This window comes from Pelobates fuscus, chromosome 4, assembly GCF_036172605.1.
Source record: "Pelobates fuscus isolate aPelFus1 chromosome 4, aPelFus1.pri, whole genome shotgun sequence".
Taxonomy (NCBI): domain Eukaryota; kingdom Metazoa; phylum Chordata; class Amphibia; order Anura; family Pelobatidae; genus Pelobates; species Pelobates fuscus.
This window is the reverse complement of record NC_086320.1, coordinates 360154846-360170076: the sequence shown is the minus strand read 5'-3', so window position 1 is coordinate 360170076 and position 15231 is coordinate 360154846. Positions and strand designations below refer to the sequence as shown.

At 36.6% G+C, this 15231-nt stretch overlaps 1 protein-coding gene across 3 annotated transcripts in view; it reads left to right on the top strand.

Moving 5' to 3' along the window:
• PFKP (phosphofructokinase, platelet) overlaps positions 1-14891 on the top strand; it is an 89734-nt gene extending 74843 nt beyond the window's left edge. For 2 of the 3 annotated variants that reach the window (XM_063452646.1, XM_063452645.1), the window contains 7 exons: positions 115-267; positions 2558-2722; positions 6525-6586; positions 6894-7005; positions 8166-8265; positions 12608-12713; positions 13511-14891. In XM_063452646.1, the coding sequence (XP_063308716.1) occupies positions 115-267; positions 2558-2722; positions 6525-6586; positions 6894-7005; positions 8166-8265; positions 12608-12713; positions 13511-13664 (852 nt within the window). In that variant the 3' untranslated portion in view covers positions 13665-14891. The remainder of the gene's footprint in view (positions 1-114; positions 268-2557; positions 2723-6524; positions 6587-6893; positions 7006-8165; positions 8266-12607; positions 12714-13510) is intronic. The other variant, XM_063452644.1, reaches the window with a different exon arrangement.
• The last annotated feature ends 340 nt before the right edge of the window (positions 14892-15231 follow it).

Below are 15231 nucleotides of genomic sequence, written 5' to 3'. Positions count from 1 at the left end.
GTTTTGGCAGAGATGAAAGCCTTTGGGAAGCCATACCTCCCATCACATAGATGGAGCCACTTGCACTGCACATGCGCATGTAACAAACGGCTAACAATATTTATGCTGCTTCAGGCATTTGAAAGTTTGCTGCAGCTGGCTGAAGGCCGCGCTTGCTACAACGAGCTTTGCATCCCCATGTGCGTAGTACCTGCCACTATTAGCAACAATGTACCAGGCACTGATTTAAGTATTGGCGCTGACACAGCTCTCAATGCGATCATGGAGGTAAGATTGCGTTTTAATTCATACTTACAATATTCAAATTTATTAGCAACAGTAACATGGTTAGAGATTTAAACTTTTTACTGAAGTATGGTGTTCTTATAAAATCTGTAATTATTCAACATAAATTTCATAGAAAACTATTTATAATTTCTTTATACTCAATGTATTTAGTACACAAAGCAATGTTCTAAAAAGTATAAGTACATTAAATATTGTCTTCAATTTTTTTTATTTATTTTTTTTAATGCGGAAAAAGATTGTGTAGGGGAATCATTTCCCTAGTCTTTTTAGATTGATAGTTTTTGTAAATGTAGCCTACATACATTTTTTACTATAAGATGTTTGTTGTTGTTTTCAGTACTTGAGTCCTTTCTCTTCCAAGCCGTCTATACATGCGCTACATTTAATTTTGAATTAAAAATGTAATGCAAAATTAAACATATCCAGTTCTACCAGTTCATCTGCTACTTCCAGAGAGGCTAGAAGTCCCTAACTTCACCTACTTTACAAGAATCATTATGACCCCTTAATAAACCTTTTAGCATTGTATTTAAACAAGGTGATTACTACATAAACAAGTATAAATATATAACATCGTTATTGCTATATGTACAAAGTGTGAGACATCTGATATTGTCTAGGAGTTTGTGCTTTAACCCAATTTCACGTGGCTCTGGCTCTAAATGGATAGTTTGGGCAGGGAGTTCCCATGTTGCTATAGATTATGTACTTGTTTCCACCATGGGATATGTTTGAGGCCTGACAACATGTAAATAATCCATGTAATATAAGGCAGGTGGCTCATCGGTGTATTGTGTAGTCAAGAGAATGTTCGTCGGGATCAAAAATTGCAATAGAGTTTCTGTCTATTGCCTTTAATGTGTTGTTGATCGTCAGAGATTGGAACACCTAGAATGCTCAGCAATTCCTAAAAGTCTCTTCCAGCAGTGGATAAAGTGTCATGTCCTTATTTAAAAAGACTTCACTGTATCTATAATCTTCATATAATGAGCATAAATAGTTAGAGATCCAACTACACCATCTCAGAATCAAAGGATGGCTTCCTGGCTTTAGTCTCCCATCTATCTGAGGTCAATAAAATAAGCGCTGGTAATCTGGGTACTAACAACCTTTAGACCCAAGGATGTTGTCCGGCGAAATATACACATCCTGGTTCAATACTTTGATATTGCCTTCTCTCCCTCTGCTATCCTTGTCTTTAAACAAGGTTTACTCTATGGAGCCTAATGATTGACAAAGACCAGAAAGTGTTGTAACTGTGTTGTAATTATGACTGATCCAAATCAATGTCAATTCTATTGGGTATTATCAATAATCTGAATGCATTTATTAGCGGGTGGGAATTGTCATCATTCTACACACTGGCACAATGCCGTAGTACAAAGACTTTTAGAAGATCTACATCTAATTAGTTTGGCATTGTAAACCTGCCTTCATTGCCATTGCCTCCCAGGCTGACAATTTTGCTCCACAAACACTGATTAAATAATTTTATTTGCTAAACTCTAAATTGTGTCGAATAGAAATCTAAAAAATACATTTTAGGTTAAAGTAGAAAAGCTGTGGCTATAGTTGTTTTTTCCCAAATTAGCAATTTTAGTGTAAATTTTGCTACAATTCAGAGTTTATGGAATATAAAATCCAAAAGATTATTTACTAAAAAGTGATTTGTTACGACATGAAAGTGAATTTCCGATTTTAGGCCAAAGTAGCTTAACTGGAAAATTAGCCAAATCCAGACCTCCAGCATGTATATAGTAGACTTGTGCAAATTTTTATTTTAATCCACATTCAAACAAATCGATCTGTCCAGGATTTTCATTCTGCGAAGTCTTATTCCATAAATAGTCGAATCTACCAATTTGCTGGAAATTGCACTATCACCTTGTTATTTTATATATTTTATAACTTACTAGAAGTCCACCTCTAGCTTGTGGATGATGGCGTCACTTTAACATAAATGTTGCCATTTTTTATGCTTTCTGTTACTTCTCTATACAGCGCGGTAGCGTTCATTTATCACACAGTGTCTCCATTTAAAGGATAAACCAGATCACGTTGTGCTAAAGACAACACTAGATAATCAATGCCAGAACATGATTTGATGACACAAATAAGTTAATGTTTGTCTTATGCAGTCATTTTATACATCTGTGTAGAGTATAGCGACATATTGTATTTTTAAGAAACTATTTGACTTTCACGCATCACACCCCTGTGTAAAAGAAAAAAAAATAATTTTATTCATGCAAAATGCATCTTGAATTAGACCTGCGATCGCATCAAACAATCCGCCAGTGGAACCAAAAGGCGAGTGTTCATCATTGAGACGATGGGAGGATATTGCGGTTACCTGGCAAACATGGGGGCCCTTGCAGCCGGTGCAGATGCAGCTTACATCTTCGAAGAACAATTTGACATTCGTGAACTTCAGGTAAACGTCCATTGATCTTACAGTTGGAATTACAATATGAATGTGGCAAGATCAGTACAAGTCTATAGATTTGCTTGCCCTTTTAGCCATTTATTAATAGCTTTATTTCACTGGTGAAGTCACGTTTGCCGCCATCAGTATACAAAATGGATGCACATCAATATACACTGGCAAAACTGTCTGGCTTAGAATAACTGAGTCTGGTAAGGAGCTACAAGGAATATTTAAATGAAACCCTCACACTCTGTTTTCAGGGTTTTGTAATATATTCATTCCATTAAGCAATGTTGATGTGGTATTGACAGAAAAAGGTAGAGACCACCCTCATTTCAATATGTACCCATGATGTATCTCTTAAAATTGTGTAAATGTTTCTTCAAATTCAAGATCACCAGAGGTGACTCCTCATGGAAGACTTGGCAATTAACCCTTTTTGGCCAGTTGTCGAGACTTGCAATTGCAAGCAAAGACTCAAAGGAAGGCAGCTTGACAAAGACCTAATTTAAGGTGGAAACGTTGCAGTGTTCCCTTGTTTCTAATAAATGTACCTCAAGCTATTAGAGTGCCTGGACTTAATTTCTGTTAAATGAAGGCAGTAGGGACTGACCACCGGCAAATGTATGATTTTGGGAGAGTCACGCACAGGCTGAAACAATTGCATTAAAAAAGACCGAAATTATGGGACAATGTAGGTAATTCTAATAATATTTTAGGCTATTATGAGTTATGTCGATGCATGAATTTAAATATAATAAAAAGTAAACAGAAAAAATAATTAAAGGGACACTATAGTCACCAAAACAACTTTAGCTTAATGAGGCAGTTTTGGTGTATAGATCATGCCCCTGCAGTCTCACTGCTCAATTCTCTGCCATTTAGGAGTTAAATCACTTTGTTTATGAACCTTAGTCACACCTTTCTGCATGTGACTTGCACAGCCTTCCTAAACACTTCCTGTTAAGAGTCATCTAAAGTTTATCCGTCCTTTATTGCAAGTTCAGTTTAATTTAGATTTTCTTTTTCCTTGATATGTTAATAGTTTGCTAGACACTGCAAGAGTCTTCCTGTATGTGATTAAAGTTCAATTTACAGAGAAAGAGATACAATTGTTGAAGGTAAATGACATCTGATTGAAAGTAAAACCAAGTACTTTTTTGACCAGATTTAAACAGAAATAAATAAAAACACAACCATATTAACCCCTTAAATCCGGAGGACGTACTATTACGCCCTGCAGGAACCGGCTCTAAACGCCGGCGGGCGTAATAGTACGTCCTCGCCATAATGGCCGCCCACGTGGCCGGCGCTAATCGCCCGCTGCAGATCGCGGTCGGGGGGGATGCCTGGCCCCCCAGGCAACCCCCCCTGTGGCCGGTGACCGCGATCTGCAGTCTCTGATCGCAGTGACAGGCTGTCACTGCGACCAGTATTAAGCATGTGTCAGCCGATTTCAAATCGGCTGACACATGCGGCCGGCGGCTTTCCCCTTCTGCAGATCGCGGTCGGGGGACTTACCTGGCCCCCCAGGCAGTCCCCCTGGGGTCAGTGACCGCGATCTGCTAGGTCTGAGATCGCAGTGACAGGCTGTCACTGCGATCTCAGAGCGCTCTGATCGCAGTGACAGCCTGTCACTGCGATCAGTGTTACATGTGTCAGCCTATTGGCTGACACATGTAACTGGCACAGTGATCCCCCTGCAGATTGGAAGGGGGGAGTGCTTGTACCACCCAGGCACTCCCCCCTGTGGTCAATTACCCAATCTGCAGGAGGTGATCACAGTGACAGGCAGTCACTGTGATCACTGATCCTGTGTGTCAGCCAGTGATGTGACATCACTGGCTGACACTGTCTCTGCCCCCTGTCCTGTAAAAAAAATAAAATATTAGTTAAAAAAATAAATAAAAAAAATGACAGTTACAAATAAAATATACTTAGATCATATATATTATATATATATGATCTAAGTATATATATATATATATATATACACATACACACACATTTACACATACACGACGTGTATTTAAATATTAATATATATATATATATATATATATATATATATATATTAATATCAAATTACACGTAGACTGATACTGATTAAATATATATATAATTATTGTTATATATATATTTATAAATAATATAAAAAAAATAAATATGTAAATACGTAAAAAAATAAAATAAAATAAATAATTAAAAATAAAATATTAAAAAATATATAGATGTGTTTTATTTCGTTCTAACTGTATTGTGATATTAATATATATATATTTATATCAAAATACACGTAGAACGAAATAATATATATATCTATATACATAAATATATACGTATATATCACTATATATATACCTATATATAAATAAAAATATTAAAAAATATATATATATATATATATACGTATATATACACATATGTATATATATACATATATTAATTCTACACATATATTTATGTAATAATTTTACATAATTAGGTATCCTAATTAATTACAATTAGCGGGACCTGCCTGACCACCCATGCCGAAAGTATAGGGAATTTAATTTGCTAGCACTATATTTAACCCTATAACTTTCCAAGACACCATAAAACCTGTACATGGGGGGTACTGTTTTACTCGGGAGACTTCGCTGAACACAAATATTAGTGTTTCAAAACAGTAAAATGTATTACAACCATGATATCGCCAGTAAAAGTGACGTTTTTTGCATTTTTCACGCACAAACAGCACTTACAGGGACGATATTATTGCTGCAATACTTTTTACTGTTTTGAAACACAAATATTTGTGTTCAGCGAAGTCTCCTGAGTACAACAGTACCCCTCATGTACAGGTTTTATGGTGTTTTCAAAAATTACAGCGTCAAATATAATGCTTGTGTTTAATTTTTTTCACATTAAAATTCGCCAGATTGCTTACGTTGCCTTTATGACCCTATGGTAGCCCAAGAATGAAAATTACCCCTATGATGGCATACCATTTGCAATAGTAGACAACCAAAGGTATTGCAAATGGGGTATGTCCAGTCTTTTTTAGTAGCCACTTAGTCACAAACACTGGCCAAAATTGGCGTTTTTTGCATTTTTCACACACAAACAAATACGAACGCTAACTTTGGCCAGTGTTTGTGACCAAATGGCTACTAAAAAAGACTGGACATCGCTTATTTGCAATACCTTGGGTCGTCTACTATTGCAAATGGTATGCCATTATGGGTGTAAATTTATTTCCTGGGCTACTATACAGTCTCAAAGGCAACGTAACCAATCTGGCGAATTTCAATTTCAAATGTAACACGCTATATTTGACCCTGTAACTTCCCAAAACACCATAAAACCTGTACATAGGGGGTACTGTTTTACACGTGAGACTTTGCTGAATACAAATATGTGTATTTTATTGCAGTAAAAGCAAACAGTATTATGACATTAACAGTTAAAATGTCATGTAGAACGAAAAAAATCAAAAAAAATCTTATTTTCTCCCATTTTTTTCATATTAAATTATGTTTCATAGCTAAATATTTGATATTAAATGAAAGCCCTGTTTCCCCTGAATAAAATGATATATAATAAGGGGGGGTGCATTTAATATGAAAGAGGTGAATTACGGTTGGACAGACATATAGCGCAAATGCCAGGTTTTGTTTACGTTTTGTTTCGTTCACAACTTGTACATTTGGCTGCGGTGTTAAGGGGTTAAAGATCTTCTTTAAATAGTCTGGTATTTGTGGTTCTGTTTGCTACCCAGATGTCCTTATTGAGTGATACACAATATGTTGTTGATTTCTTTTTATAGGCAAATGTGGAACATTTAACGGAAAAGATGAAGACGTGCATCCAGAGAGGTCTTGTGCTAAGGTACAGGAATTAATGTTTAACGCGATATAAGTTGTACAGTTCAGAAAAAAAATGAATTGTCAAGTTGGTCTGGGCAGTTACAGAGGACTCAGTAGCTGCCCCCTAAAGAGGTATATGTAGGATTGTAGAATGGGAGAAAGGCTGAGTCAAACATATTCATGACAACTTCCCACTCAATAAGGATCCTGTCCCTTTTAACCAAAATAATGTCAGTTTTAAAACTGTTAGACAGATCACTGTGAGTTCATGATTTGTCCAACCCCAGTGTTTATGTAACTGGCTCATTACATATTGATTTTTTTTTTAGGAATGAAAACTGCAATCAGAATTACACAACAGATTTCATTTACCAGCTCTATTCAGAAGAAGGGAAAGGAGTGTTTGACTGCCGAAAAAATGTTTTGGGACACATGCAACAGGTAAGCATGGTAACCAGGAAATTCGAAAGGTGAAACAGCACCAATGACAGTATATGTACCAAACAAAAGTCTGGACATCACATGATATGCTCCTTTAAAAGAATTTATTTTGGATCAAAGTTGGCAACTTTTCAGCTCTAATTGTCGACATATTATTCACAAAGGCTCAAGATAAATCAAATTTTTTTCTGCAAAGTAAAATCTGAGAATAATCCACCCCACTCTACCTTATAGGTAGGTCATGCGTTTAAAAAAATAAATAAAAAATTTAGCCTAAGGCAAAGGAAAGGATTTTTCACCTTAAGAATAATAAGGATGTGGTTTTATCAGTCTGTACTAGATGCATGCTTGCAAAACAGAATATTCAAGGATATAATCTTTCAATGTAGGGTAATAGCTGCTTGATCCAAGGATAAATCTGACTGCCATTCTGGGGTCAAAAGGGATTTTTTTTACTAGTTTGTTGCAAAATTGGAAGTGCTTCAAACTGTGTTGTTTTTTGGTTTTTTCTTGCCTTCTTTTGGATCAACAGCAAAAAACAAATGTGAGCAAGGCTGAACTTGATGGACATGTGTCTCTTTTCAGCCTATGTAAATATCTAATAACTGAATAATTTAACAGATTGCGCCAAAAACATTTTCACTATGACAAAATCTCCTGTTGTTGTCACAATAGCAAGTTGATTGTGCCAGATGCAAATTACTAGTGGTGAGGTTCCACTTATACATAAGAAAATGGTTTATGTCCAAAAAAAAGCATCTGCTATTCATTTCTGTGGATAAACTTTAAGTATGTGACTATTGATTGTGTAGCATTATGCTCATTACTACATGTAGACAATGTTTGTCTTTGGACATCAATGGGAAACATGAACATTTCTTCTCTAATTGGTATCAGTGGGACACTGACTTCCTAGTTAATGTAGATGTAACAAAAGGTGGATCGAAAGTGTGAATTTACTGCAAGAGATTCATCTGTTTATATATATATATATAATTTTTTATTTTATTTCATATTACTAAATATACATATTTACATTTAATAAACATAACATAATAAGCAGAAAATAACTGCTCGGCCCATCTAGTCTGTCCAATTTTCTAAATACTTTAATTAGTCCCTGGCCTTATCTTAATATGTCCAACATATTTTTCCTACAGGGTGGAGCACCTTCGCCATTTGACAGAAATTTTGGCACAAAGATTTCTGCTAAAGCCATTCAGTGGATTTCCAGAAAGTTGAAAGAAACCCACAGAAAAGGTTGGGAATGCCTAAATGTAAATTTTTTAATGAAACATTCATAAACTATATATATATATATATATATATATATTTTTTACCAGTGTCCATAACTACCTTTTATACAATAGAGTTTACTTTTTCCTCTAAAACCTTGCAGTGGTAGTGTCATTTAAAGCAATATATTTTACCTGAACTGAAATTCTGATAATTATGTATTATTTGCCTCTCCCACCAGAGCCTGTGTCACAACGTCACAAATCCTCTACAAAGCACATAAACAACGTCACAAATCCTCTACAAAGCACATAAACAACGTCACAAATCCTCTACAAAGCCCTTTCATTGTCTGCAAATGCCCCTTCCATAAACCATCCCACTATCTCCTTATGTTCTTAATCCTGCAATTTCCCCCCCCTGCTCCATCTATGCTGCAGTCGTACTTACCCCGTTATATTGCTGTTATCCTCATAATCTCTTATTTCCTACATATAAGCAAGCTTATTTCTACAGTTCCAGCATTATTCAGCTTCTCATTATATGTCTTTTTAGCTTTAGCAAACCACTTACATACCACCCTCAGACTGCTGCTACTTCCAATCCCCTATACAGGGAGTGCAGAATTATTAGGCAAATGAGTATTTTGACCACATCATCCTCTTTATGCATGTTGTCTTACTCCAAGCTGTATAGGCTCGAAAGCCTACTACCAATTAAGCATATTAGGTGATGTGCATCTCTGTAATGAGAAGGGGTGTGGTCTAATGACATCAACACCCTATATCAGGTGTGCATACTTATTAGGCAACTTCCTTTCCTTTGGCAAAATGGGTCAAAAGAAGGACTTGACAGGCTCAGAAAAGTAAAAAATAGTGAGATATCTTGCAGAGGGATGCAGCACTCTTAAAATTGCAAAGCTTCTGAAGCGTGATCATCGAACAATCAAGCGTTTCATTCAAAATAGTCAACAGGGTCGCAAGAAGCGTGTGGAAAAACCAAGGCGCAAAATAACTGCCCATGAACTGAGAAAAGTCAAGAGTGCAGCTGCCAAGATGCCACTTGCCACCAGTTTGGCCATATTTCAGAGCTGCAACATCACTGGAGTGCCCAAAAGCACAAGGTGTGCAATACTCAGAGACATGGCCAAGGTAAGAAAGGCTGAAAGACGACCACCACTGAACAAGACACACAAGCTGAAACGTCAAGACTGGGCCAAGAAATATCTCAAGACTGATTTTTCTAAGGTTTTATGGACTGATGAAATGAGAGTGAGTCTTGATGGGCCAGATGGATGGGCCCGTGGCTGGATTGGTAAAGGGCAGAGAGCTCCAGTCCGACTCAGACGCCAGCAAGGTGGAGGTGGAGTACTGGTTTGGGCTGGTATAATCAAAGATGAGCTTGTGGGGCCTTTTCGGGTTGAGGGTGGAGTCAAGCTCAACTCCCAGTCCTACTGCCAGTTTCTGGAAGACACCTTCTTCAAGCAGTGGTACAGGAAGAAGTCTGCATCCTTCAAGAAAAAACATGATTTTCATGCAGGACAATGCTCCATCACACGCATCCAAGTACTCCACAGCATGGCTGGCAAGAAAGGGTATAAAAGAAGAAAATCTAATGACATGGCCTCCTTGTTCACCTGATCTGAACCCCATTGAGAACCTGTGGTCCATCATCAAATGTGAGATTTACAAGGAGGGAAAACAGTACACCTCTCTGAACAGTGTCTGGGAGGCTGTGGTTGCTGCTGCACGCAATGTTGATGGTGAACAGATAAAAACACTGACAGAATCCATGGATGGCAGGCTTTTGAGTGTCCTTGCAAAGAAAGGTGGCTATATTGGTCACTGATTTGTTTTTGTTATGTTTTTGAATGTCAGAAATGTATATTTGTGAATGTTGAGATGTTATATTGGTTTCACTGGTAAAAATAAATAATTGAAATGGGTATATATTTGTTTTTTGTTAAGTTGCCTAATAATTATGCACAGTAATAGTCACCTGCACACACAGATATCCCCCTAAAATAGCTATAACTAAAAACTACTTCCAAAAATATTCAGCTTTGATATTAATGAGTTTTTTGGGTTCATTGAGAACATGGTTGTTGTTCAATAATAAAATTAATCCTCAAAAATACAACTTGCCTAATAATTCTGCACTCCCTGTATAAGCATAAAGACGGTCTCCTCTTATGAAGGCTATTTGATTAACAGTTAAGCAATTATCAGGACATAAAACAAAACGTGATAGAGGGGGTGCAGGGCCCGGCCGTCTGTTCAATCCACCACTATCTAGGGCCAATGTGTATTGACACTACAAAATATTATTGGCGGTAAGCCATATGGCATACCCTGTACCTGATATGTGTTGAATTGCTAAAAGTTCAGTCCCCCTCTAGCCCTCATGCATTACGTGCTTTCCTTACCTACCCTGGGTGTTGGCTGGAGATTTCTGCCTGGCACACACCAAAGGGTTTACACATCGGCTTCTATTTTTCCACTTCTCCTCCTCTTCTTACTTACCCTCCCTCGCCTCTATTTACCTTGTTCTCCATTCTGACATATCTCCCCCATGTTTTAGTCTAACATACATTTACGCTATTATACGAGTTGGGAGACATGTAATGGTCATCACAATATATACTATGAGAATGTAGAAACTTTCTCTTATTTACTAAAATTCTCCAGTCCACTCCCCTTCCTATTCTCTTTCCCTCTCATCCCTAACTATTTTCTCTTTAGGCTTTACGCATGCATAGGTTCTTGTCTATCGCTGCTATACTTGTTTTTAGATTATACATTAACGATATAACACGCGTCACGATTACGGCAATCTGTTTATTTTTAAAATATATTATTAGTATGACGTTGCCTTGGTATTTTATATGCCTGAGAAATCAGCAGAGATATATTTCTTTATTTCAATTTCCCGTCAGCGTTACATCCACATTTGAAGTTTATTTATTAAGTGGACCAGATCATTCGCTGCTTTGGATCTCTCATTGCATCTAATGTTTTGTGCACTAGTGATAGAAAAAGGCTGTATACATAGTCAACTTTTGTTTCATTTGACTTTGACTGCTTCATAATCTTGTGTTTCTGATAACTCTTCATGCTGTCTTTCTGGCTATTAGACTGTAGAAATGTAAAATAGCTAAATATGTTTTTTTTATTTTTGTTTCGCTTTCTTTTTTTGTGTTCTTGCTGGCTACTCTGGATACTTAGAGGAAGGTAATATTGTTTTATTTCAGTAAACACACACACACACACACAATATAAAATGATCAATACAGTATACAAGACAACATTATTCTGTGTCACCCTTACTAACACAGGTGTAAAATTACATTTTTGAACGACGTTAAGAAAATCACGTTTCCTGACTGGAGTTTTCAAATATGACAGCTTGCCTTCTGCTGCTAAATATAAGGTTTAATTAACACCGTTTTTTAGATTAAAAAAAAACCCACAAACAAAACAAGGATTATCTGTAATGTTTTGATTTCAGCAAAATAACATTTAGCAAAGAGGGCTACCTCATCGATCGATCAAGTCACACAGCAGGGGAACTATCAATTTCGAAATGTTGTAACCAGAAAGATATCTCCATACAGATAGTACAGTAATCCTTAACTTTAAAATCAAACCGATAAACCAACATAAAGGCCTTATGATGATGACAAACTATTTTATTTTGCCAAAAACTTAAACCATGGCACATCTTTGATAATCATGATTGCATTCAAGTAGCTCTACAGAAAACCCAAATACCAGAAAATCCAAATACCTTAAGTAGCTCTTAGGATAATGTAATTGCTGCCATAATTAGACACCTGGTCAATTGTATAGATACAGGAAAGTAGCACTTGAAATATAGTAATCTTACATATTGTATTAACCTGTAAAGTTCTCATTTCTGAATGTTGACCTGTCACCTAGAAAAAAACACTTTATTGATCATGATCACTTATTTTGATGTATTTGACTGGTGGTGGTTGCCATGGTGATTATGAATCTAAAACACATATTTTGGGGCTAGGTTATAAATGAAGATTACATTCATCGATATGATGAAATACATCACTTATAATGCCATAAATTTATGGTCTATTTGTGAAATTGATTTTAAAAACCACAAATGAGCCCATAAACTGTTTTTAATATTTACTCACTTTTAGATTTGTTTTACTTCTTTTTGGTGGCAGGTCCACTTTCCTTAGTTCTTATACCAGTTGTATATACGCTTTACTCAATGTTTATTGAGTTGCTTAAAGCTTAACATGCTTCTAATAAACAGACTTTGTAGCTGGGCGTGACTTTGAACAATTAAAATGTCTGGAAAAGTAACTAAAGTTATTAATTTGCAGGAAAAATATTTGCAAACACAGATGACAGCGTCTGTCTATTAGGAATGCGAAGACGAGCCCTGGTTTTCCAGCCAGTCATTCAGTTAAAGGACGAGACAGACTTCAAGTAAGTAGATAAAATATCAGCGATGTTTATAGCGGTTTTAAGCCACTGTCAGCTTTGATGCAGGGTAGTCTCTGCACCATGATCTGATTGTGGTATCTAGTGCAGGCCTTTAAATACACTATGTGTTTACATTAATCCTATTTGGGTTTCTCCCTGGCCCTGCTACAAGCAATTCATGAGTTACATGCAACACATGTTGAGAACATTTCATATGGGAACAGCCCTTAACCCCTTAAGGACACATGACATGTGTGACATGTCATGATTCCCTTTTATTCCGGAAGTTTGGTCCTTAAGGGGTTAAAACCATAAACCGGCCAAGTTCAATCGATGTCCCCAAACTGTGACTTTGAGAAGTACCGAAGGAAGATGTTTATTATCTAGATCAGCGGTGCCCAAAAGGTAGATCCCTAGATGTTTTAAAACTACAGCTCCCATGATGCCCTGTCTTTCTAAAGGCATGCAAAGCATCATGGGAGTAGTAGTTCTTCAATATCATCTAAAGATCTACCTTTTGGGCACCCCTGATCTAGATCAATGTGCATGTTTTACTGCCAGTTGTGTTTTTTCTACTTCAAAGTCACTTTGGGACAGAAAGTAATCTTTTCATCAGGCTATATAAACACAAGCAGCCATAGCGAAAAACTCTACCAAAATTAGACCCAATTTTAGAAGACATTCTTGCACTCCTGTCTCAAAACGAATAAGCGACATACTGTACTCATAACAACCCAACATTCAGTCTACCCTATTTAAGTTTGCCGCATTCTAAAAAAGTTATTTTATCTCTATACCAGGCACAGAATACCAAAGGAACAGTGGTGGTTGAAGCTGCGACCCCTGATGAAAATCTTAGCCAAATACAAAACTAGTTATGACATTTCTGATGCCGGCCAGCTGGAGCACGTCATTGTGCGCAGAGAGAAAGAGGTGGAAGCAGGAAGTATTTGAGACCGTCATCAAGCCTGTTATTATAGCCTATATACATTGTGTGCTAAACCACGATAGAATATATTATTTAAATTATATGGATTCCAGCACTATATGTCCACACAGTACTACGTTTTAAACCTGGAAATCATGTAGAAAAGTAAAAGGAAGACCATTTATAAGATTACCTACATCCACCAATACTCTTTTGGGAACCTTTTAGCAACATCCGAGAGAGCAACACTGCTCCTTGCACCAAGTTGGTAGACTACAGTGGGCTTCATTCACTAAAGGTCGGTAATTGTGATCAGTCGTGGCATAGCACTGTTCCTTAATAATGATCACCTTTTTCTGTGTTACTGCCACAAGAGGTGAAACCTTTGTGAAACTCTTTCTTCATAGGATATATTATCATTCGCATCACTGTTATAATTTCAGATGAAAAAAATTGAATCTGACCGACTAGGCTTCATCACAACAAAAACGGATATTACGCCGTGACCTAAACAAAAATACGTATAGTATTGTCATAATGCGGTCTACTAGTCAACATTTCAATTCTAAAATAATGCCCAAAGTGTGAACCATAGCTTTTATAAAATGATATAGACTATTAAAATAAGAAGCAAGACAGGACAAGTATCAAGATGGAGGCTGTGTGTGTGTCTTGCTTGTATCTAATTGCTTTCAACGAAGACATAGGAATATAATATATAATATCTCATACTTGTTTGTGATATCCATAGCATTTCCTATGAATTGTATCAGAATAATGTTTTAACTCCTGTTTTATGACCTACTTTACCTCATGTTATATCACATTTACCTCACTTTTTGTCACTTGTTATATGCTATTTCTCACATGTTATCCCCTGCTAACCACACCAGCAGTTTAATAGCTTGAAAATGACTCATTGATCACTAAGAAACGGAAGGGTACTCCAAAAATTCCGGTCTAATGAATAATCAATTTCAAAAATCTTCGATCACAAAATACTGACCTTTAGTGCCCTAAGCCCAGTATTGGATTAAATACTGCTTTCTTCAATTGCAAAAAACAAACTAAGACACTCATCTTTGAGGTGGTCCCCAGTGCAATATGTGTAGTTGCATTTATTTCACTTAGAGATGTAATGGAGCCACAAATAAATGTGCAATGTCTGAATGTCTGTGTTTATTTTCTTAGTGGCAAGTTACAGGATGCGTTTCTGTACTGTACCAAAAATAAAGATACTATTGTCAAATCAACGTGAAAATAGGTATTATGATTTTACTGCAAGCAATGTTTGTTGTCCCTATGCAAGTGTTGCTAGATTTCTTTACTACATTTCCCGACATCTGAGAATATATTTAAAATTAACCTGGCATTCTCATACCATATTGATGATTGTACAGCGCTACAGAATTTGTTGGCGCTATATAAATAATAAAATAATAATAATAATAATTAGTTCACTCTCAGGTCATTTTAAGTGTTCTCTTTATCCACAAACAGCATGGACTCCTGGAGCAAGTGCAGCACCAGTGTTTGCAGCTGGCCTGCCCCCAACTGTCTGATCAGCATCCCAAATTTCCTAGCTTTTGGGAG